General features: G+C 40.4%; 1 protein-coding gene across 1 annotated transcript in view; it reads right to left on the bottom strand.

Moving 5' to 3' along the window:
* The window catches only part of crim1 (cysteine rich transmembrane BMP regulator 1 (chordin-like)), a 35,623-nt gene extending 12,098 nt beyond the window's left edge, over window positions 1-23,525 (bottom strand). Inside the window, exons 1-7 of the mRNA XM_033988057.2 lie at window positions 22,931-23,525; window positions 16,782-16,943; window positions 15,874-16,050; window positions 7,682-7,924; window positions 3,741-3,920; window positions 1,567-1,770; window positions 168-296 (exon numbers count right to left, since the gene is read on the bottom strand). Coding sequence (XP_033843948.1) covers window positions 168-296; window positions 1,567-1,770; window positions 3,741-3,920; window positions 7,682-7,924; window positions 15,874-16,050; window positions 16,782-16,943; window positions 22,931-23,237 — 1,402 coding nt within the window. The 5' untranslated portion in view covers window positions 23,238-23,525. The remainder of the gene's footprint in view (window positions 1-167; window positions 297-1,566; window positions 1,771-3,740; window positions 3,921-7,681; window positions 7,925-15,873; window positions 16,051-16,781; window positions 16,944-22,930) is intronic.
* Between the last annotated feature and the right edge of the window lie 2,330 nt (window positions 23,526-25,855).

Raw genomic sequence — 25,855 nt, 5'->3', positions numbered from 1 at the left:
AGTATGTGCAAATACACATTCTTTTTATATGAAGTATTTTTTTAAAAACCTGGCATTGGTCTTGAGCAAACATAAGGTTAGCGTTCAAGTAAACCAAAATCCATCATGTCACAAATATGTTTCTGCGTGTCCAGCCCTGTAACATGCTACAGCGCAACTGAACTTACTGCTGAGACACTGGCAAAGAAGACATCCATTTTCATCTGTCAGGAAGCCATAGGGACACTCGGTACCAGACAAAGTGCAGTTCTCCAGGGGCGGACACAGCAGAGGGCTAACGGTCTCATAGGACGGCTCTGAAAGGAATAGAAATGACAATTAGCTTTAAACGACAAAGAACCAGGTTTTTGTGCCTCAGGTGTACTATCTCATGTTGCTTTCTGAGCCAAGTCTAATAGCTACCTTTTCACACTACTCTTATTGTGGAGTAAACAGTAATTACCGGTAAATGTGGGGCAATTACAGCAGGGTGGGTTGCACAGTAAGAGGGATTAGACCTTAGTGTCAAAATGGCTTCTATTAATAACCTATATAGATGAGGATAATAGTGTCCGCTCCACTGGAGGCACACGTTTGCAATGTCCAGACCCGGAATTATTATGAAGCCAGATGTTTTCTGTCAAACACTCAAATTGCCCAAAGATGAAATTAACCATCTCCATCTTTCACACACACACACGCACGCACGCGTGCACACACACACGTTGGGTATCCATGTTTCTTGAGGACATTACTGCAGACTGATCCTAACCACAGTTACTACTTTCATCTTAACCTTAACCGTAACCTTGATCTATTTTAACTAATATCTTCTCTTTAAACCATGTCACTGATCTAATAATAAATAATTTACATCATGAGGACCTGATTTTAGTCCTTATATTTTATAGTCCTTAAATCCCTCATGAACTGAGTGAACATACAGATTTTAGTCCCCACGTGATAAATACCCATCCACGTCAACTCTACCAGTGCTTAATCCTCGCCACGTTCACAGCCCAACAAGCTGTAGCTAATTAGGCACAAAAAAGGGATCCACTGCAATTATGTAGCCTCCTGCACTGAGAGGCAGGCCACAGACTAAAGCGCACAGGTGGGTCTCATTTTGGCGGGCAAAGGTAATGAAGGAGCACAAAGAACCCTGCAGTGCTAAGAACACTCCATGGCATCCCCTTTAATGAGCACTCAACCACTTCTATAGCCCAGCACAGAAGGCAATACGCAAAATCTCCACTTCACTTCACAAAAGTGAAAATATCAAATTTCAGTGCTCAATAACTGCTGATTGCAAAAATGAAAACATCAAAATGCAGCAATACTTAAATGGACATCCTAAGGTTTATTTACTATTTTAACATTATTATGAACGCCACAATTCTGTCTGGATACAACTGGACAAAAGTTTTAGAGTGAAAGAGTGAATGTTTTAAAATATTTGTTCTAAAACATTTGTCCAGTTGACAGAATTGAATTTTTCTTGCTATGCATCATACCTGGATGACTGGGGGATTATTATTATAAATGATGTGTTTCTGATTTAAGGTATGCTTATAATTGAAACCATACCTTCACAGAATGGACAGCATTCTCCAGGGATCTTGACTGGGTTCTGGCAGCTCTGTTTGCAGGCCATAGCAGTGCAGTGGGGCTCTCCATCCACACACTGGCAGAAGGTGCAGTCGTCCTCTTTCCACTTCTCCTCATGAGTTCGCAGCTTATTATTCACCCAGCAGCTCGCCATAGTGCTATCCGTAGACAGCAATTCCACATCTGAAAGGTAAGCCAGACATAAACTGTGGTAAAGGGGGAATTGGAAAATACAACCAGAAAACCCATGTATAATCATTATGCAGTAAAGTAACACTTTTATGAATATCTATCATCACAAACAAATATTAAAACATGTATCAAATCATATTCTTTTGTACACTGTAAGAAAGGATTCAAATATAAACACTTTACTGTCTGTATTATAAAACTGAGATGTAAATGAGCTGTCAGTCTGCATAGTTTACAAGCATGGGCACATGTTCAAGCAACGTCACAACAGGTAACAGCAGGTGGCTATGGTTTCCATATGATACTGGGCTGTCCTGGGAAACCATCATGTAGCATGGTGTTTCTCATAATACAGTGTCGCTTAGGTTTCCTTAGTGTATTACCTATACTTTCATCTTACATTGCTACGTGTTATGTTAGAGAAGAGAAGTCGTCTTTACTGTGCAGAGAAGTACTGTTTGCCCATTCTGTTTTGGCTGCTGTGCTTCCCCCGCATCTGGCCATGATTAACCAAAAAAGGATCTATTCTTTTGGACGGCGAACATTTCATAATACAGTCTAATTCTTTAATACACTTTCGAATCCTGGAAGGTTTTCAGGGTTTATTCATGTTTTACTTTGAGCGGGTGGCAAATGGTTGGGAAACTGAATATGTTGCCATGGTGCTTTTAGAACTTGCACCAAAGTTGACCCAATTTTCTGTCCAAGAATAAAATTTATATTTAATGTTACATTAAAACATGATGGAGAGGATGTTTACAATGTCCACTGATTTCATAACAAACTTGACACCCATGAGTCAGAAATAAGGCGTTCTAGCTGTGCAGTTCCAAACAACTACTACTAGTGTAACCTTAGATGTATTTGATATATATTATTTTATGTATTCACCTTTAGCTGGATCATTAGTATTTTGTATATTATTTGGAAGAATTAATTTATATTATTTTGCACTCATTACTTTATTAACAATTCATATTATTATATTCAGTTTGAGAACATTACATTTACTTGTACATTTCCTGCTACATAATATTGGTTCCTCTTATTCCTTACAACGCATTTGGTGAGCACACTAAGAGAAAAACAGTGAACACGCACTGCTGTGTTGGTGTATTTTAGCAAGGGAGACAGCAGAAAATGCATTGTATATAAAATCTAACTGTAAACTGCAATACACAAAGCCTCAAGACACTGGTGAGAACAATACATTAGGGTTACACTAGAAGTGCTATCGATACTACTACTGCTAGTACAACTAAATCTATGACAACATATCTAAACATGCCTTAACCTTCTGAACAGGTTAGATCAAAATTAATGTACTACCATCAAATATACTTAAATTATAAGATTATATGCACATGATTTTTACTTGCATAATCACTACTAGTGTGTCAGCAGGAGATTCCACTACAAAGATTTGCTGCATAGCTAAGGCTATTTGTGAGCAATAAATATCATAACCAACATCTCTCAAGCTGTATCCCACATTTAAAACTACATTTGAAGTGGAAAGCAACAAGTAAAAGCAGCCATATGTAAGAGATGAAAGCATTCCATAGATAATAGTGGCTACACATTCCAGGTGTACTGTACCTTTACTGCCTCTGACCTGACATGATCCGCTCATGTTTTTTCCTGTATTCTTTCTTTTCTTAAAAGCAAGCTATGCAAACTACACCGTAACCCAGAGGCCATTTCTACTGTAATATGGACACCATATGCAGTGCTCTGCTTTTCTTAGCCTCTGCAAATCACACTTAAAAGTATTTCCCTGAAAAGGATAACATGGTTGGAGATCACAGAGTAAAAAGTAAGATTATGAGAATGATATGATCATATTCATAGGACTGGGACAAAAGTGGTACAGGTTATGAAGAGCCTATGTTTTGTTCTTGGAGAAAGCCAGCTAAAATCTAGAGTTTTCATATTTTATACATAGGACTTGTTGAGTTTACCTATGCAGACAGGGCAGCACTCGCCCTCAGGAATGTAGAAGTTCTCACAGTCCAGCTCAGCACATTCGGCTTTGGAGCAGAATGAGATGCCCCCGCGACACTGACACAGCCAGCAGGGGTCCATCCTGTACACGTCCCCCTCTGCAAACTCCTTTCCATTGTGCATGCACTTTGGGGTGACTGAGGAAAGAGGAAGCACAAAGCAGAAAGTGTTTATTCCAGTTGGTTGGGATTAGCACTTGAGAGCCGTGTGGTTGTTTTGATCACAAACTTGAGCAACACAAAATGCCCCAGTGTTAAACAATCAATTACAGCTTCATAAACAGCCATTTGTTTTGTATTGCAGATTCAAATGTTTATATGAAACAATGGTGCAAGACTTAAAAGGTAACAAAAAGGTGGTTTAAGCCTCAGGGTCGGAGTGGCTTTTGTCAGACAAATAAAGCCAAATTCATGAAGAGGAATTTCACAGGGAACTGGTCCCGTGGTGCAGACTCAAAGAAAACAGTAGCTGGCAGAAACTGGGCTCAGCAGGCCGGTGGCAGGTAAATACTGGGCTTAAATTCAGTCAATTGAGAGAGTCAAGCTGACACTCCATGTATTATTCATAGGATAGTGCCCTACTGTCTGGCTCATCTTGGATCGCTCACTTTCCTGATCTCAAGCTGCTGGTGCCTTTTATGCCATTTGGGCCCTTCTCAATACAGGTTGATAGATTCTATTCAATCAAGATGTCTGTGAATCTATGTGGACTTCTCTGTGAATATATTGTTTAGTATAATGGATTTACAGATTTGTATCTTTTCATGTGTCCATAATTTCAGTTATATATCCTAATAACCACCTTGCCATTAATGCAAAAACACTCAATTAGAGTTGAAATATTTACTACGCTACGAATACTACTAGGAAAATGTATCTAGTTAAGAAGTCGAGTCAAGTTCTTCAGGAGACTTTCTAATTTTTGTCAATAAACTACTGTCAATCATATCATCATCATTGTGTCCATAATCATGTATTTTTAGTTTGTCAGTAGTTCAGTGGTCAAAGCAACAAGGAACATTATTACATCACATCTCAACTTTTAAAACTAGATTTGGTATTCAAATGTGCTCTGTTGGTTTGGCGAGTCAGCATTGTGCGATCTTAACCCACCACAGGGGAATCTCATCAAACACAGGCGCATTAGGGAAGTGAGGCAATGTGGTTATGTAAGGCAGTCTACAGGCTCCACGCTACTTAGGGCCCGGAGTGGATGTATTGCACAGATGCAGACAGATGTGGGGCCAGTGGTTTCTATAAATGAGAGTGGAGGTTACAGCTGTACGCCATACTGTCGGGGGGCAAGACTGAGAGGCTTAAAAAAAGAGGAAAAAATAGCTCCAACTTTTTAATACAAAGCAGGTGGGCTGAGAGGGCAGGGAGCAAACAGGAGATCGAAATGTGCTTCCTGCTGCTGGAGTTCTTTCTTTTTGTAGTTTTTTTTTGCGAATGACCTGGCAATGCTGGTTAAAGCTCAAAGCAGCAGTAGGAAGTCACATGGGGCAACAATCCTTTGCGATTTCCGCCATTAGCCAATAGTAATCCCTAAATCAACTTGTGGCACAGACTCCACTGGTGCTGTGCATTGTCTATAGCAGTACATAAAACCGCTGAAATAGTTTATTGTGAATTTAAAAAGTTGCATTTGTGGTTACCAAGAAAAACAATGGTAAACAAGACGTCATCAGACCAATGCACTGTAAATCAGAGAATCGCTGAGATACAAAAAGGCCACAGTTATTTTCTAGTGTTGCTCAATTTATACTGGAGCTACGACCAACTAGCGTGTCCTCATGGGGTCACTAAGGGATGAATGAAGAGCTTTGCCAGCGCAATAGTAAACAGGAGCCAGAGTTTCACTGGTTGCGAAGATGATGTAAAATTTGGATGATATGTGGCAACGCATTGTATCATCACCATCAAAGTTACAAAACAAGAACTTAGAAACCTGGGACATTGCGTTATTGTGGTGGTACTTGGTTTTAATTTAGTCTGATTGGAGAATCCAGTTTTATGTTTTTATATGACCATTTACATATATAGCAGTACTTCATCCTTCATCCTTCCTGACAAAGGATTATCAATGTGCTTGTTATGCTATGATGTACAAGTCATTCAAAATCATATGCAACAAATGGAACATGGAAGACTATATTTTGATGGCAAACACATAACATATATTTAATGAGTAAGATCTGAACATTACAATTACAAATGCACAAAGCATATACAATAGATCATCCTACTCATGGGCTTTAGTTTCTTGATATGTGCAATTTGGGGGACTTACCATTCAAGATATATATATATTTTTTATTGTTAATTGCTATGGCAACAATGCAAATTTTGGAGTTTTTTAACAGTCATGGATAATACGGTAGTCCATATGGCAAATATGGGAAAAACTGAACTTGGTCATTTCTCATTTGGATCAACAGAGCCAGACGTTACTTTCCTTGCACCAACTGACCCTGCCTATATATGTCAGTGTACAATCAACATGGAAACCCAGCCAGCCAGTTCCAACCGGACACAAACACTATATATGTCATTAAAGCTATGAAATGAGTTGGGACAGAGGAGGTGACCGAAGAGGTGAACCGGAGGGGCCCCTGGTGCGTGTCCCCAGTCTCTGCCCTAGTCTAGGGGTGCGCAGTCATGCAGCTCTAAAAGGGCCAACCATAGTCCAGCACAAAAGACATGAAGCCCCGCACCCAAAGAGCAGCAGACACTTGTTATCAAAACACTGATCCCGTAGCCTATCAGCCTGCCCCCCTGTATTACCCTCCCCAGCTGCAGAATGGGCCACATAAAAAGCATTCCCATCAGTGAACTGTTGAACCTGCTCCCTATAGGACGTGTGAGCAGACGGCCAGGCCTTTTGACACTGCACTTCTGTTCAGAAAAAGTGAAGGCTAAGCACTTTTCTGGTCAGTGGCCTCGTTAAGTCCATTAATTCCAGGACACAGCACTCATTTATACACGCAGAGAGTCCAGAATGGGAATTTGTTCTGTTGGTAAAACACGGAATATTTGTCAGGAGCGCAGAGTCAACAGAGCGCCAGTCCCCTCCCTGCCTTCTGACGTTTTCTGGCAGCCACTCGACATGCCACTTGACTGTATACTGTAGGTGATTTTCTTTGATTTCAGAGTGTTTTTAGTTTCTTATCAGCAGCAAAAGGGCAATTCAAAGAGCTGTTATCTATGTTGTACTATGGGGGTTTATATAAGTGATGTTTATCTGCTATATGGTTTAAACTGTATTTCTTTTCTTTACACTTGTCCCATAGGTCATCATCATAATCCATCAGACTCCGAATGGGCAGAGAATGACCACTTGATTTGTTAGCTAAACATTATAATACTTATCTAGGAAATAGACATTTGGCAGAAATTGGCACTTTGTATATCAGTAAAAGCTTTGTTTCGCTTGCAGCAGTGAGCGGTAATTGCAAACTAATGTTTATGGCAATAAGAATCAGGTCGTTATTATCGCAATAATCATTGTAATTAAACTTCCTCATTGATTTCTCATATTGTATAGAGCTAATAACAAAATCCCCTCATTATGTTCATTATTGTAATCACTTCCCTCCATCATCCATCATTAATGAACAAGATCTTTTTGCACTGATAATTTTGTTATGAAATGTTACTGCTGAAAACACACTTTTCTCTTAGATGCACATAATCCTTTGTCATTCTATGAGTAAAGGTGCATTTCTAGTGACAGTGGTAGAGGTTTGGTGCATTTGGAGGACAAAAGCATTTTGAGTTCAGTGTAGATTCTAATGATGTCTACCACTTAAAACGTTATAATTTACCTTCACACATTTGTTGATTTGTTGCACCTTTCTTAAAACAGCCAAAATACCCACCACGGTGCATAGTAGAGTTACCTTTCTGACACTCATAGACATCACAGCAGTCTCCGGGCTGTCCGCTGGCCTGGCTCGTCCTCTCTGGCCGTTGGCCAGTGGGACACAGGGGCTTGTGGCAGGTGCTGAAGTCACAGGTGCACTGAGGAGCAATAGCGGGACAGCAGCCAGCAGGGGGCGTGAAGCTTCGGGTGAGCACAGAGTCCGAGGGGCAGTTGGAGGCTGCCAGTGGGGGACAAGTCACATCCGAACACCTCAGGGCATCTGAAACAACAAAGAGATAACAAGAGATTTTTAACTGTTATTTAAAATCAAATTAGTTAAAACAGCATGTCAACTTTTACTTTTGTTTGAGAAATGAAGTATGAAGTAAAAAATGTAAGCATACCCATTAGCCACTGTTGGGATTCACTGCAGTATTTGGGGCTTAGTCTATACCAGCTGATGAAATACAGATTGGAAAACTGCCATATGTAGCCTAGTCAAATAAGTTGTATTATTTATTTACTATGGACAATGAGGACTGCAATTTCCTACTACGCTTCCAAAACAACTTAATCATGAAACTGTTTCACGTTAATGTTTGAAATAACAAGAATTTTTGGATCACATTACAAGGACAGACTGTAGCCAATATCTACACAATTTAACAAAAAGAATCATAGTGCAAAGAAAACAACTGTTCAATTGCTCTACTTTTCTATGCCTTCATATATCAATCATACATCGCTAAAAATATGAATTTGAATCAACCAAAACAAACTGCAAAGTCATCAGCACCACGTTTGTGCCTGTGACAGCTTTACGGCATCCTGTGAGACCCAAACTCCACACAGTAGACACCACAAGTCCCCGTGCACATCCTGTTTGAGCGGCCAAGCTGACCGGCCCGCAATCCAAAAACAGCCTCTTTGCTTCTCAAACCAGCCATTAATAGCAGACAGACTCCAACTTTCTTCTCCCTCTCCTCCTCCTGCAGTTAGCATACCATTCGATGTTTACCCATTCATTTGACAAAGCCGGTATAATAGGCCTGATAGCTCTTTTTAGGAGTAAGAGTGGTATTGCCGTGCAGGGGATCTGTGCACAGGGCTCATTGGTGTACTTTGGCGCGTGGTCAGGAAAAGTTAAGTGGTGCGCCCCTCTATGCCCGCATTGTACAAGAACAGTAGCCACCTTACAAATATTGGATTTCCCCAAAGCAAAGGCCAGTGTTTATTTTTCTACGAGTGCCAGTGTAATGTATAGATTTAGGAGTAAAACGCTGCAATTTCACGTTCTTTGCAGCAAGTCATTTTTCAGACAGCAAAAAACTGAATGTATTCTGTAAGGAGTGAGATGATGAATGGTAATGAGGGAAATCTCAATTTGTCTCATCAATGAAGCGTTTAATTATAGAGGATAAATGTGGATCTTTGCATGATTGGATTTTGAGTAGTTAATGCAGACGGAGGTTTCATAATGGGGATTTAGGTTTTTTTGGTGGACTTTTCAGGAGCTATGCTTTTGCTAACACTCTTTATAGATTGGATACTTCCCAGTTTTCCAATGCAGCCAAGCAGTTCCCTTGATAAGATGCAAAATACTGTTGCAACTGGGTAATCAAACAGCCTACTTGGTGTATAAATCTCTGTAAAAAATGGACAAACGTGACGTCTGGACTTAGTGTTTTCTTATCCTGAAAAGACACCCCATACCTGAGTTTTTCTAGCTCCAGACAAATAGAACTAAGTAAGTGCACTGCACTGTTTACCTAACCAACCTGGAACAGTGAGCCGCACCACAAAGCTCTCATTGATAAACTGTAGCAGTGCGGTGTCATAGAAAATGAAGGAAAAGCATGCATTAAGGAAGCAACGGCCTCTTGAATGGTTTTGGCCTAATTTTTTGGCTGTGGTTAAATAAACTGTAGTCAGACATGCTGATTGGCCACTGTTTTAGTTAATTATCGTCTGCTGTGGCTGCTCAGTTGAACATGGTTTTGCATATGAAAACGTCACGGTGGTTAAAGCTATACAAGTGCCCTGAGACCATCCTACACAATGTTGAGCACTGAGAAACTCTTTCTCTGCATTGTATGTGGGGCTGATGAGGCTTTCACTGCTGATAATGGCTGGGGTTAGAGTGTGCTGGGAAAAGCAGCTGCAGACACTGCATTGTCATTTAAATGTATACGATTGTATCCATCTGTGCAAAGGGTCCGGCTCTAACTGGTACATTTAATACAATTTTCTACTTCTCTCCTTTAAAACACAATACGCAGACAAGAGGACAGACAAAGTCAACAGCAAATGCATTATGTTCCAGCGTTTATGTACTCATTCAAAACGCCTGTAATTAGTGAGTCAGCAACCACAAAACAATCTTACTATCACAATGGTGGCAGTCCTCCAGATCCAGACAAAGGCCTGATTTGTTATGCTTGATAAATGTCTCTGTGGATTAGCACACATGTGCTGTTGGCGGAATGTAGGATAACAGTAAACAGACTGTATGACCTTTGACCTCCCTCTATAACCTGCACACATTCACACACAGGTGAGATCAGGAAGTGGCTCCATCACCACAGAATTATGGAGTCCTTTGTAAACAATGCATATTTCTGGAATCTCAGAAAGAAAAACACTAAGTGGAATCTAAATGACCGTTTTCTTCTGGTGAAATTGAGGCACAAGGAGCGCAGTCTTTGCTCCGAACCAGAGTGGCCCGTTTGGGGCAGAGGAGGCTGTGTTGACAGTCTGAGTTTACTCATGGAAAAAGTGCACAATGTGAGTTCTGTTCAGCCAGCGCCTCTGGACCGGAGTCAGGCCAGAACAAAGCTCTCTCAGTCCAGCTGCCCTCCGCGGGGTTTGTCCTCAGGTTTGAGAAAGCTGCTCCCCAAAGGGACATGAGGGCCGTCTTTGCGCTCTAAGCTGAGGGGGTCTGGCCGTGCGCCCGGCAGCAGTTAGCTCTGAGCAGCACCGTGTCGTGTGCGTCAGAAGTGTGTGAGGAGAGGACTGAGGAGCAGAGGCCAAACAGCACAGCCTGGGTCACCAGCAGGAAGTACTTAGTGCAACTTCACACTGTGGTTAGAATTCAGATAGCTACAGAATACAACAAGGAGTGCAGTTTTTCATGACGACAAACCACAACTGTATTTGTTTATGAGGCGATTGTACAAGGCATGTGCACATTCCACTGACACACACCCTTTTCCTCAGTGTTTGACAGCCAATCAGATTAGGCCCTGGACAATAACTTGGAAGAACCGAGCGCCAGATCAGAATCTCTACCGGGGTCTATATCTGGCACTGAATGTATATGAATAGAATGAATAGTTTGCTCCCGGGCGTATGAAGAACATGTTAGCAGAAAGGCCCCAGTCATCACATGTGCCAGTGCTCCGGCTACACCTACAGAACAATATGTAATGCTGCTGTGCTAATGGACAGGGCTGAGTCACGCGGAGGAGAGTGGCAAGACATTAAGGAGCCTGTTGAAATACCACAAAATGCCACAAAACAGTCAGAAATAAACCTGTGGGATAAATTATTCATATTAGACTGAGAGGTGTTCTTAAGTCTGTTGAAAGAATGCTATTAAGGACATTCAGCATAATGTAAAAAGTGCACTATTTAACTTTTCTGGAGGTGGTATTGGTCTCCATGGAGATGTTATTACTTTGCCTGAAATGTTCCACAGGATAAATTTATAATCTCCATCAAAACAAGCAAGTTACAGGTCAGGTTTGTGGAGAGGCAAAACGCTTACAGTAAGAAGTTTATTTTTCTATTTTTAGCAATACACCTGTAATTGTGTAAATTAAAGACAAAATGCGAGGAACTTTACAGGCAATGCAATAGCACTGACACAAGCAGGTGGTGGAACCACTCAGAAAAGTTACATACTACACCTTCAAATGCCAAGCGCTAAATCCACTTATACAAACATAAAGATCCCACCTCATCTTACCTCCAACAAGCTTGGTTACAATCATAATGATTTTATGATTTTACAAATGTAAATGTGTGCAGCCAGGCAGCACTTATGCCAGCAGTGGCCTCAGACGGCACAGAGGGAGAGGGTCATGAAGACTGACCCACTGCCAGTCTGTCGCGGTCTGCCCAGCACCATAACTGGCCAACCACAAAGACACAGCAGCCAAGCAGAACTAAACACTCTGTCAGCAGGGCATGTGGGCAACTGTAAGTGTAAGCAGGGCACCAGGCAGTGTAGTGCAACAACCTTTACTGAACTTGGTACAGTCAATATAAAAGGGACTCTGCTTGTCCTACTGATACTAAGTTGGCAAAGTACAATCCCCCCTGTCTGCATGAGAGGGGGGTTTGATTCTAAAAATGTCAATAGTCTTGTCACATTGCCAGGTTAGTGGAAGACTACCTGTGACAGACAAATGACACAAATCACTGTGAATTGTGGAGAGAAATTCAGGAAAATTTGGCAATGTTTTATTTGAATGATAAGGCTGACATCAGATATAAGAAGTACCATAAAACATTAATCATAGTCACAGTTAGTTTTCAACAATCTCTTATTAAATGAGTCTTCCTCCCCTGTCTATTTTAACATCAAATCTCAGTAACATTGAATCCATAATAAGTCAAAAATACTATTATCATTTAAATCTGATACAAGTACTATTTTCCAAGGGTCAGCTTTAGTTTAGCAAATAGAATAGAAGGAAGGATGTTATTGTTGTGAGATGCTGGTTGTAAACATGATGAAATGAGTTTTTGCAAGTTTGAGATCATTACAGTCTCACCAAAACCATTCCAAGTAAACAATATCATATATCACTTCAAAGCAAACGTTTGGCCTAATCAGGGTTCAGTGTCCACTTTAGAGAACATGCCGCCTTGCCCTGAGCACAGGGCTGAACTTTGTTTTCTTCCTGATTCTAGTAAAGCTTTAATTGACTCCAAGTGATTCATCCAAACATTTTTTTCACTACAAAGCATGCCATGAACCTGACAGAGAGCAACAACAGGGGAATTCCTACAGAACTTTGGAGTCAAATATGTAAACTATCTCAGAGTGTAAAACTGCCAAGACCCTGGGGCCTGTGTGACATAAATACTTGAACAAAAAAAAAAAGTTGTCTAGAAATTTGTGATATCCCATCTTCCTGTGTCTGCTCCCCGCCCCCTCAGCGTGCTTATCACTTCCTCTCGGTTTCCTGACATCTGCCTAATATGTCTGGGCCACAGTTGTTTTGGACCAAGTTTGTTAGCAGTGGTGCAGAGGCTGAAATTACAGGTGCAAGAAGAAAAGTTGTGGAGATGTGGTGAGCAAAAGGGAGGGAGAGAAAGTCGCCACAAAGAAGAGAATGTGCACTGATTAATGGTTTGGAGGTGGTCTGGTTTCACATCCTCTTTACAAGTGAGGACAAGCATAACCAGAGCATTCTTCAATATTTACAGCTGGTATTAGCTGGTGAACTCTACTGGGACATGCTAATACACATCCTAAAAATAGAGTTGTTGTTTTTGTTTTATCCCTCCATTTGCTTTTTGGGTTGCTTTAATTTGCAGTTTTTCTACAAAAAAATACATGAGTAAGTCAGTAAACAAAACATTTTAAATCCAGATGTAGTGCTAGTCTTGCAGAATTTTCTACCAATTGAAATAGAAGGTATGAAATAATATAAAAGTCTGGATAAACACTTACTCAACACTTAATGAACCTTTCTGAAAGGTGTATTAAAAATGAACATGCCTGTGTTGTCTTGGTAACGCAAAAACAAACCAGCAACATTACTACCCCCAAAGAGAAGGTAATGATTGCTTTTGTCTCCACGCAAGCACTACACTAGAACAACAGCAGTCTGGTAGCTCAGGAAGCTGTTCTTGATGACAAAGGAAAACTTGGGCCGAGACATCTAGACAAACAAGACAATTATCACACGCAGACACACGCACACTCCCAGATTATGTCTTAAATTATGATGAGGGAGAGGCCCTCGCCTGTGGTCATCTGGTCCTTTTTCACTACAGGGGAGGGAAGTGGGACTGTGGCAGTAAGAGCCTATAAGCTGTTGAAAAATGTTGTTTACACTTTTTACTTGTGTGAGTTAAACTGTCATCTATTTAAGTGTTTGGCAATGTTTGGCTGGTAGTGAGTCAAAGAAACGCTCACATATACTTTACAACAAAGTGTTGAAAGTATATAGAAGTATAGAAGTATAAGAAGTAATATACAGAGATGAAAGTAACAAATTACAATGCTGTCACTTTACTTAAGTAGATTTGTACTTTTTTGTAGATTTTTAAACTTATACTTGAGTAAAATTCCAGCCATGCCTTTAAAATGATAGGACTTACTGAGTATAATACAAGTCCCAGTTGTGATGGCTGTCTCCTCTCTATCTATGGGTTTCAGAATGATGAAAAATGAGGACCACAGCGATTGACAATTCAAAACAAAACATGCTTATCTAAATGTCCTCAAAATGGAACAGTTAGCTGAAATCCATGAATATACCTGCAAACACAGTGGCACTGCACCACCCGCTCTGATGGTCCAGAGTTTAAAACAACATAATTCAGTCTAATTAATCACATTTTATATGAAATATTCATTTAAAATGCAACAAAAAATGCACAAAAAATACTAGTAATTTGTACTTTTATTAGCTTATTTTATGTGCATTTATTTAAGTAAAATTTTGGCAACAGTACTTGTACTTGTAATTGAGTACATTAGTCATGTAACTGTCATTTACTGGAGTACTGTTCTATTTTTCAGTACCCTTTCACTGGTAATAATGATGAAGTATTTAAGTATGTTTAGAAGGATTCAAAAAGGGTTGAAATATTCAGCAGATTATAGTGCAAGAATCTAGACAAGATTTACCCAACATGCATTGGGACCAGAGAGTGCACTCTACATCCTATTTTGTAAATGCTGCTCTGGAGGTAGACACCATTTTTGACACCTTGAAATCCAAATAAGGAAGCTGACCTAGTGCACTAGCAGCTCTTTTCATTTACAACTGTCAATCAATGGGAAACACTTTCATCTTTTCACAATTTTCAACCTCAGAAACGTCAGGTAGGTGTATGCCTTTACTGTCAGTCCAATTCACACCTTCTAACACTGACATTTTTAGCTCTAAAATAACATTGCCACATGCCATCCACACTTTATACTGTCATTAAGTCAACGTCTTTGCTTAAAATAAAGGCTAAAAATCTTGTAGCTTTGAAAAATAAGCCGAGACTTGAGGAATGTTGTGGTTGACTAAAAGGACAAAACTATGGTACACATTGTATGTTTATGTTATGCACTGACCCTTTTACTAGGTAGCCCAGTTTCCCTATGTATGAATACGAGGCTCTCTTTAAGCTATGTAGTTCAACCAAGCCAGATGGAAAGTTGTGGTCTGCCCAACTCCCGTTTACAGAATCTATAAAATCTATTCTAAATCTGCCTTTTGATTTCTTTTTAGATTCACTTTCTAATACTAATACAAACTTGCTGATAAAACATTTCTAAACTATGACACACATCATTGCCCTATGACAATAACATAAAATTCTCTAGGTAGCTCATGTCTGTTGTTGGAAAACATTTTCAACAACATTTTCTAAGGTGGCACTACTAAGGTGTAAAGGAAGAGTTGCGGCATGGGTTAAAGATCAATGTACCGTATTTTCCAGACTATAAATCCCTTCAGAGTAGAAGTCGCACCAGCCAAAAAGTGCATAATAATGAAGAAAAAAACATGAGTTGCACTGGACCATAAGTCACATTTTTGGAGAAATTTAGAGAGTAGAGAACAACAGGCTGAATAGCAGTACAGCACACTAACATAACACATTTATATGTATTCAGCTAATTTAAAATTTTTAATGGTACAGAAGTAGTAGATACTGGTACACAAGCCTAGAGTGCCCTCGCACAAGTGTCAGTGTGACAATAATGAAGATGTGAAATTATATATTTTAATAATTTCACATATAAGTCGCATCTGAGTATAAGTTGCCAAAATATGAAAGAAAAGTGTGACTTACAGCCCGGAAAATATGGTACTTAGTAGTTTACTGTGAAATGTGTCATAACATTTACCTATTGGTGTTACTATTTTGAAATACCATTTAGTCTCCATTTTAGAACCAATTTGTCTTAAGTCACTCGAGGGTAGTCTGAAAGCATGTGTTGACTTGACAGAGTGGCGTTTTGCCCCAGTTTTCGGTCAGTTATTAGAAGGTTACCTGCAGCTTCCTGGCACTGGCTGCGGTTGATGTAGGCGAAGTGGTGATGGCAGCTTTGAGACTCACACACACAGCCCTCAGCGGTCAGGTTACAACCAGAGAACATACAGGCCGGGTTTGAAGGGCCCACATACTTAGTGTCCCTGTGCCGCTCCCTGTGCTCGTGTCTTCTGCCTTCTGTAAAGCAATGGCACAAAGGTAAACAAGAAACAGTAGAGGAGTGTGTCTACAATGGTGTTTAGAAATGCGGTTCTGTTGGGTTTATCCATCGGGATGTAGTGCATGTTTAGGAGGTCCATTTAAAAATGGAACTGGAAAATATCTAGTAGAAATAACATAACCTTTAATGAACTTACTCCAGATTTTACTCCTACTAACTAATTTTATAGAAGTACTGCTACTGCCAACATTTTAATACAACTGTTTTTGTCACCAGAGGAAAAGTACACTGCCTTTTGGCCAGGCAGTGTATATCCTTTGCATTGGACACATTCATCAATAACACTGGGGAAATCTGTCAAAAGAAGTGGGCTACTGAAGTGCAAGGACCCAGCTTCAGATCTTGAGTTGGTCCCAAGGTCATGAATGCCTAACTGGAATTTATGTCAAGATGGCAACCAGGTGATTATTGTGCCAACTAGGATCTGTAATCGTCTGTATCTAACATATTTCCATTACTATATTACACATATTGGCCCCTTGTGTAATAAATGTAACTAGTATTCATTATATGTACAAACTACAGGTATATGCAAGACTTTCATCTACAATGTCTAGGGTGTCATCAATGTGAAATGTAAGTCTCATTGTATCCCTCTGAACCCATCTGCTGTGGATTAGCTCCTCTGAATGGACAGCATTATTCCCTCTGGTTTGAGTTCTGTTGGTGTGATGAGATGGGAATCCACCTGACTGGCTGGCTTTCATGCATCTCTCCTGATCTGGGAAAGTGAAGGAGCCCAGGCAGGAGTGGCGGGCGTCGCACACACACTGGCCCTCCACACGGTCACAGCCTGTAATCAGTGGGCAGCGCAGATCCTCCAGGCCGGCCTCAGGGTGATCGGGAAGCACTGGGGGGCACAGGAAATCAGGGTTGAGGTAAGATCCAACATATATGGATAGGGTAACACAGAATGATGTAGAATACAATGATTTGGTACTGAAGAAGGAATAAACACACAGGAGAACTAATTTTGAAGAAGAAACATACAGTATTAACTAATGTTATCATAATATTTCAATTTCAAACTTAGTTTTAATACTAAGGAATAGGCATCAAACCAAATACCAATTCTGATACTACAATAATGATAACAATGCTATTATTGTTAGACAATAAAATGTAATAACAGTAATAATAATAGTAGTTTCTCTATATTAGTATGCTGTCTTTCTCATATAGCTCAAGGCCATACTAAAACTAATCAAAATTTTGTGCCAGGTTTAGTATCTTGATACCCATTTGAAAACTATTGTCAATGAGTATGGCAATTCTCTCTATTTCTTTGAAAAAAAGCTTTTATTCATACCATCAACACTGTATAGATACAGTGTACAGTTATATAAATATATATTTTTCTTTTATAAATAAGCATTTTATGGAGCTTAATTATTCCCTGTGTCTGTGTGAATGGTCATGTATGTTAGTATGTTAGCAATAGGCACCCACCAAATCTGCAGTTTACTGCACAGATTTATGTCAATGAACAAACATTTATTTTTGTTGGAAGGTGCTGTGGAGATATTGCACTGAATACACAAAAACACAAACTTAAGAAAGCAATAGTCACCAGTCCAAAGTCAAATGTACAGTCAGTGCTTGTGGTTCCTCCCCTGTGCTCTGGTGCCTCACTACTTCTCTCATTCAGCCCATTAGTTTGCTTTTGTTCCCCAATGTGGCAGGCCTCCCAGGGTCTTCATCCCTCTGGCTGCTGGAACGCCTCTCCTGTGCCAGAGACACCTCTGGCACCAGACCCACCAAGAGAGAGCTTTGGTCTCAGATGATATGGTTCATCAGTATCTAAGCCCTAGTTGGCACAGATCTCAACCTCACTTACTACATATACATTACACTTTTAGACACATTAGGTCTCAACCATGAAAGTAAGGATTATGAGGAAGAGCATCAGGTATAAAAACTATGCTAAATTTAAATGTAAATCACAAGCACTGGGAGCAGATCGCATGCTCCGATGCCTCAATAGAAATGCATAGGAAGAATTTGTGAAACTGTGATAATACGAAAGGAACCAAATGAACGATTGTTTCTCTGTTTCCCTCTAGATAAATTGGATCTAATTCACTCAGTTCACTCCAATTCATTCAGTTTCACTCCAAGGAAACTTAAACTGAGACCAAATATTGCCTTTAAAAATTGTAAAAACTACTGACAGCTAACCGGCTTAAAATCTGATATAGCAGTGAGCATGTACTTTACCTTTGATAGACTGATCCTGTTGCCGACAGAGGGGACAGTCCTCTTTCACACACTATCAAGTTTCTTAAGAAGCTTCATTTGGACACTTCGTACAATGGCTCTTTCAGGTTTTGGGGCTACTTCTTCCACTGCTAATGATACACTTCCTCTCCATAAGCTTTAATGATATGGATATTTGCACCAAAGAGGTCACTTAGGTCTTAACAAAAATCCGAGTAAATCCGAGTGAAATAAAGATTTCCATTCAAACTATAAATTGAGCTTTTGTGGTTAATATGCTGTGAATATATAGGTGCTTCTCTTGTGCTGGTCATGTGTCTAGCTTGGGACTTCTACAGGATGCCCGCAGCCCTCTACTGTACAGTCAGTGGCAGGGCTAACTGTAACACTACCTTTAACCTGAGCCAGTCGCTGCTGTTAATAGCTCTACCAGACACACACAGCCTTGCACAGAAGGCCTTTCAATGAAGCTCAGCCAAACTTATACCCAAGATTTCCTCCAATTTAAAAATAATCTGATGTTTTTCCATACCAAGACTACACATGGAGGGTATTTTTGTTTAGGTTGGTGGCTGTTAGGGTTGTCAAGAAGACAGTAAAACTAGTATTAAATCTAGATACTAGGGCAATGCAATATATGGAGATTGACATTCAGTTATTTCTAATCGTTAATGATCAGCTTGGGTCTTTTTAATGGAGAGGTTCACAGCCAATTCTCTGTCAGTAAAAGTATGTGGTTTGGAGCAGACTTGAAACTTTGGAGGAAGACATTTGGACAATTTCTTGTGGTAAAAAGCAATGATTGATATTTAGTTTCATGACAATATGAAATCAAATTCAGAATGCAGAGATTAGAGTTCCTACCGTGTTGGTGTTAAAAATTGTGGTATCGAAAATTGGTTCCAAGGTTTTTTTAACTATCGAAATTGAGTAACATAGCAACACTAAAGACTGGTGTCTCTCTGTGTGGGGTGCCCAAGCGGACCAGAAGCCGATAGTTTGAAACAGATGAAGATGTTCGTGTAACCAGAGTCTATTTGTTTAGCTTGACCCTGCTAGTCACGCCGCGTCTAGCCCAGTTATCAGTGATCTAGTCTGGCATGACTTCTTGCCAAGGGTCTATGGCTACAGCCCAGAGGGATTCCTCTGGTCCTTATGCTGGAGAGACTGTGCTTGTCTTGGCATCCAGCGCTAGGATGGGAAGGCTGACCTCTGGAGGCCCCCCGGCTGATAGCGAGCTAAAAAGGAAGTCTTTGAAACATTAGATAATAGTGGAGGAAAAGGGGAGAAGGCATGCAAAGGAGAGGAGTCTGTGGATGTACAGTGCCATAATGCAGATATTCTGGTATGGTGGTATTTTAAGTGTTTGTGGAAGCTCGGGAAGGATCGCGTGGGTGGACAGACACAGGGGCATGATGAGGACATGAAAACAAAGCATTTATCTGGCTCAGAGCAAGGGCTTCCACCTGACTTACAAGTTGGACGCTAGAGATATGATGAAGACCAGGTCTGAACTCTATGTGGGTGCACTCAAACTTATTTAAACACATGAAGAAATGATGGAACCACATTTTGTTCCTTTCTTTTTTATAAGTAAACAACCATATTTGATTTGATACAGACAGACCATGTGTTCCTCTTACTGCCTAATCTGCCTGTCAATCTCACCCCTCTGAACCTTAGGAGATAATTTGAATTGTATTGGAAAGCAATTAGTCAGGCCAGGCAGAGGTCCTAAGACAATCAATGCAGAGCTGTTTTATGGTTCTTCTGACAGGATAAGTACCCCGGAAAAGTACTGGTATCATAAAGCAGGTATACCGATCGTACAGGTACTGAAAAATGCATTCAGCACAATTGATTGTTTCTCTTTTATCAGACCAGTCTCAAAAAGACATAAAAGAGATAGTTGTGACCATTTGCTGGCATGTGATTGGCTAATTATAGGTTTGTGTTTACGGTCAGTTGAACAGGTGTGCCTTATAAAGGGAATAAATAGGCGCTATGTCTGGTAGACCCACTATTAAACTAATACAAGTTTACAAGTGAAATTGGCCCAGTAAAGTTCAAACATTCAACAGTTAAAATAATGTTCCAAAGAACTGACTTATAATTAAGATATTGGAATAAATAGGATTAAAAATGTGTGGTGATGGAGAGCTCCAACAATTTAATTATAATGTTTAATAAATTTCAACACACTTCTGTCAAACTCAACAATTAACCATAATGTCTATGACGCTAGTGAGATGCACTTACTTTTTAATGCATTCCAGCTATTCATTTTGATTAGAAACCTTTTCAAATATGATTGGATTAATGTTGAGTGATGCAATAATTCTGGCAGTGAATCTCCTCTTACGATTTCATGTCCAGCCAACTGTTGATTTGACGCCAACATACCATCTCCGAAACTACTTCCTTGTGGATCTTACAGTGTTGCTTAGTTCCCAGGGCCTTACTTCCAAGGAATAATTAAACTATTATTACATTTAACAATTAACTTAAAACCTCACATTCCCATTCCAAATCTCAGCATGCATAAACGCAATTGATAAGTTATGTTCACTAAGTAGTTGTGACAGAATTGGCAGGAAACCCAAGAATTAACACTTTTCACACAATTCATCCAACTTCAGCAAATCCCCCAGATTAGCCTATTGAATAACATTTCCATGCTTTCCCACATAAGCGCCCCAAATGCCTGCATAAATGATGTTCCAATGCATTTCACGATCACATCAATAACTGCACTGCTGCCAGGTCGCATCATACACAACATGTCACTCGCAATATGTGACCACTTCGCACTTCAAGTGTCCAGGCCACCCAGAGAAGCCAAACGGAAATATTTAGCCCCTTCTCTTGATTGCGAGTATAATCACTTGAAGCTCGAGGAGGGAAATCTGGGATCAGCCTGCAGCAGACGGACTACCACACAGGCCACTGAAAACACAGGGAGGTGTTGACTTACCCCCATCTATAGCCCCTCTGGGATGTGGAGGCGGCGTGCATCTGATTTAAGGGTTAACAGCGTGCATGGAGGCCCCTAGAGCCACAGGGCCAGAGCCATGACTCAAATCACACCAGCCATTAGCTCAATGTCTATGAGACAGTTCATTTGAAAGGTAATTAGCATCACTGGACAAGCATCCCACGTTTAAATGGTCAATATATTGCAAATTGATTGTTATATGGCATTGCACTCCCCCAAGCAACATCATGTCTTCTCCAATAAGAAGGGTGAAGATAGTTTAAAACAGAGTAATTTTTGCAGATTACAATACAGAAAAAAACATTGTTTTTCTCAGCAAACTCAATACCTACATCCCTACAATCATGATTCAATCATAAAATAATATAATCATGATTTGGTCACTGTCAAAAATGTTTAACTTATATACATAATAGAGCAGATTGAAGTCAATGACCAAATTATGGAATAGGATAAGAGTATTGAATTTACTGACAAAAACTCTGCAAGAGTCTAATCTGTATAAATCTCCACAAACAGCCATCCAAGCTCATGTGCGTTTCCTATATGACATGGTCCTACTCCCTTGGGACAGAGCCCACAAACGAAGGATGCCCTGGCAGACCTCCTGGATCCTGGACTTTCTTACTTTGGCTCCAGCCCTGTCAGTTCGCCTCAATCATCTCGACAAACTGCAGGTGATACAAGTGTGGGGTCCCCTTGTGCTTATTTGCTCCTCTGGGGAACACTGCTGCTGCTACTGACTCCACACATAAGCAACTTGACACCCGGGTCTTTGAAGCTTGGAAAGTTAGGTAAATTTTGCATAAAATGAGCATATTCACTTCACAGGAAAAGAACAGTAGAGCAGTGTCTCTGTAGCAAGATTGAGGAGAGAAAATACAAAGCATTACATGTCAGAAATGCAAGAACTTTGTGAAACATTGTCAGTGATTGAGCAATGCCGAATTACATCCTCATTTTGGTTTGTCTGTGGTGTGTGTCTGTGCCAAGACCTCACTATCGTCATGCCCCAAGGAGAAGACTGCATAAAGGAGAAAAGGAAAGAGGAGGAGAGAGAGGCTGTATGTATATGACTGCTCCACTGGCAGCCAACAGCCTGGACCTGCACGCTGCCAGGGACAAGGTAAACACTCCCATAGCCAGCGCAATAACTGACAACTGAATGGTTATGTTCATGAACCACTTAAAACCAAGGGGCGGCTGCCATTCGGGAGAGACACTGCTTTATGAGTGAATTAACGTCTGCGATAGCCATTTAAAATATGAAGAGGGTGGAACTGTTTATATGAAATGAAAGGACCTGTTGTCACCAATTAGAAGTAAGAGTCACAATTCAATCCATCTGCCTGCCTCTTTGCATGTAGAGATTTGATGTAAGACTTTCTACAAAATGTAATCCAGTTGCCCTTTCCTGAGACAATGTTCCATTTAGCCAGGCTTGGGACCATCTTTGTCTGGAGTCATGAGGATTACAAGATGTCATAGCTAAGTATTATCTTAAGCAATTGTAGAAATAACGCACAAATCTTTTACGCAAGGCTGTGATCCATGTAAACTTTTACTGTATGCTATGATATTTTATTTGAAGTAGGTTTTATTCTAAATTGTATGTTCTAGCTCACCTTTACAAACTCCAACCTCGGGAATGACAGCAGGTCCGGTTCCATTCAGCGTGGCACAGGTCAGCCCCAGCCCGCAGTAACCTACGCTCCAGTCCTGTCCCCCGCAGGGCTCCCACTCCAGCCGCGTGCACAGGTCACAGCATCCGCATGGGTCCCGAGCCCCCGTCCGACCACCGTCACAGCCCCTCGCAGCCACGGCTCTGACCGGACAAGCACGCAGGTTACACGGCGTGCACTCATGGGCACGAGCGGAGGAAAGCGCACGGACCACCAACAGCAGCAGGACCACAGCGCACTGGCTCAACATGTTTCCTTCAAAAACCTCGTGGTCCAACAGTCGATTCAAAATAGAAGAGGCATGAACGCACCACAGCGACTCCAAACTTTCCCTTGTAAAGTTTTGGTATGATTCTTAGTGTGAATGAACGTCTCTAGAAAAGTGAAAGAAATATCCAAAATGATCCACGCGTCTCATGTGGAGTCGCTTCGCACGTCCTCCTCGAGTGGTTGTGCGCTTGACAGCTACAAACCAGAGCGTATTCTGAGAGCTAAATTGACATCCAGGCACATAGAAATTGGCCATGCGACCCTCCCCTTGACTGACACACGCAGCGGCCACTCACAAGCCGCGAAAAGAGGGAGGACTTCCACATTTTTATACCCCACTAAGAAACCACGCTCCACTGAATTGCGCAATGATGCAACTTTTAATGTGTTCAATGTAAGTTTTATTATTCTCTTTTATTTCGCAACTTCAGAGAGTATATTTATGTGCTTCTTTATAGCCTACGTTTTACTTTTAAGTTCCCCTTAAACTGAATTGCTGTTCTAAAAACGTCTTCTACAAAATAGAAACATTTATTGTACAGATGGAACTGTAGCAATAATAAAAATAGCCTGTTCATTGAAAGTGTAATTTATTCAACTTTGTTCGTCTTTTATCCCTAGACACAAAAATCTGTGAAACTAATTTATACGTTTTTACTGTATTATAACATACAAGTAGTCTTAGCCTATTATAATAAATTTACGGAAACCATAAACTTAAATAAGCTCAAAATAGACAACAGTGCCATCTCTTAAAATCCAAGAACCTACAGCCCACACACACACTAGCTTTTGACTTTATGAACAAGATTGGCACTAGGTACTCCACATATATCCACATATTACAGTTTAAAATATAAACAGTTCTTGGCACACAAATCCATATAGCAGGGGTGTCAAACTCAAATTCACAGAGGGCCAAAATTAAAAACTTGGACTAAGTCACGGGCCAAACTAAATATTTATTGAAACATTTCACAACAACTCCGTGTTTTTTAGGAGGGGTGGATTAAATTTGAGTGAGGTGACAGGTAGCAGATACTAATGAGTGTCAACAGAAGTGTTGGGGGTCAGCGCCAACACATTTGCAAAGCATTCTGGGATTCGTAGTATTAGTAGTGCATGCTCTCTACTGCCCGCAGCCGGCAGGCCAGCTCTAATACATATTTGATATGGGCTCGCGGGCCAAATATAATTATATCGAGGGTCAAATTTGGCCCGTGGGCCTGAGTTTGACATGCCTGCCATAGAGGAACTGCAATGATACAGGCAAGTTATGTTCCCCAAATGTCTGTTGTTTATAACAGATCAGCAGAAAACTGGAACAGAGAGAGGACTTTTTGTCCAAAATGTCAGTATGCATGTATGTCATATATGCATGAGCAGACATTTTAAACTTACATAACAGGTATACCGGGGTGTATGTGGTTAGTGTGTGGATTTGAAGTGGTCTTTCTCCCACCACTTTGCACATGTTAGAAGAATAATTTCTTCTAAAACTTCCCAGAATAAGACTATGCAATAATTTATGACTCCAAATTTGAAGAAGTCAGAAGGTTTACATGAATACCTACTTACTAATAACTATTCAACATACAAAATAGCAAATATTACATCATTGACACTGACCCTGTTTACCCGGAACATGTTGTCATCGGTTTATAGTGTTCACAATCCTGCCCTAACAGAGATAATCATAAAATCTGTCAGACATCCCTCATCAAACAGCACACACTCATATATCAGTTCACTGCGTGTTTACCTCTGTATGTGTCTGCTTGTGTATGCAGGTGGCCTTCGCAGGTCAAAGGTCATGTTGTGTTTGTGGAATCGTACTGTTGTTGCTTCTTGGGCAGATGGATGGTGTGTGTGGGTGGGCAGCAGTGGGCACAGCTGGAGACTAACTGTGAAAGTGCCACTGAGGCTGAACAACAAAATTAGAAAAAAACAAAAAAGTTATCATTAAAGCACAACTTTAACTTTTCATATTTTGAATTATAATAGTTGCTTTTATTGCTGTTGCCATAGATCTACAGAATATGTTTGCCAGTCTGTTTGTTTGTCTCTTAGCACAAAAAATTATCAAAGTAAAATTTTGAGGGCAGTTACACTTCAAACCTGAGTGTTCAGAAACTGTAGCTTATTGAATAGTTATATTTTAAATTTTAAAATCTATCAAAAGTAAACTGTAAACGTAAAAGTAAAATAGGTAGCCTAATTGAAATAGTTGGATCAACCAGTGAGTTACAGTTCAATCCTCAACCTACTGTCATTGTGTCCTTGTGCAAGACACTTCACACACATTGTTTGCAGAAGGAAGGGCCTCTGGCATGCAATTTCACCTTGTTAACCCTGAACAATTAAGAAGAGGTAAAAGGAGCATGTTTTTTCAGTTTATAGGTCAGGCTATAAGAGTTATCATGAACAGATTTTTGCTTTTCTCTAGAAAAACCTTCCTGCCAACTCCAATCCCCACCAATTAGGTGATCGAAATTGTCATCCAATCCCACACGAGAACCAGAGGGCTTATTCCAAAATGTTTACAGTTGACTTTCAATTAGACCACTTTCACTTCCTCTATCAGATGTCGTCCTGGAG

Source organism: Periophthalmus magnuspinnatus, chromosome 22, assembly GCF_009829125.3.
Source record: "Periophthalmus magnuspinnatus isolate fPerMag1 chromosome 22, fPerMag1.2.pri, whole genome shotgun sequence".
Lineage (NCBI taxonomy): Eukaryota > Metazoa > Chordata > Actinopteri > Gobiiformes > Gobiidae > Periophthalmus > Periophthalmus magnuspinnatus.
This window is presented reverse-complemented; position numbering and strand designations above follow the sequence as displayed.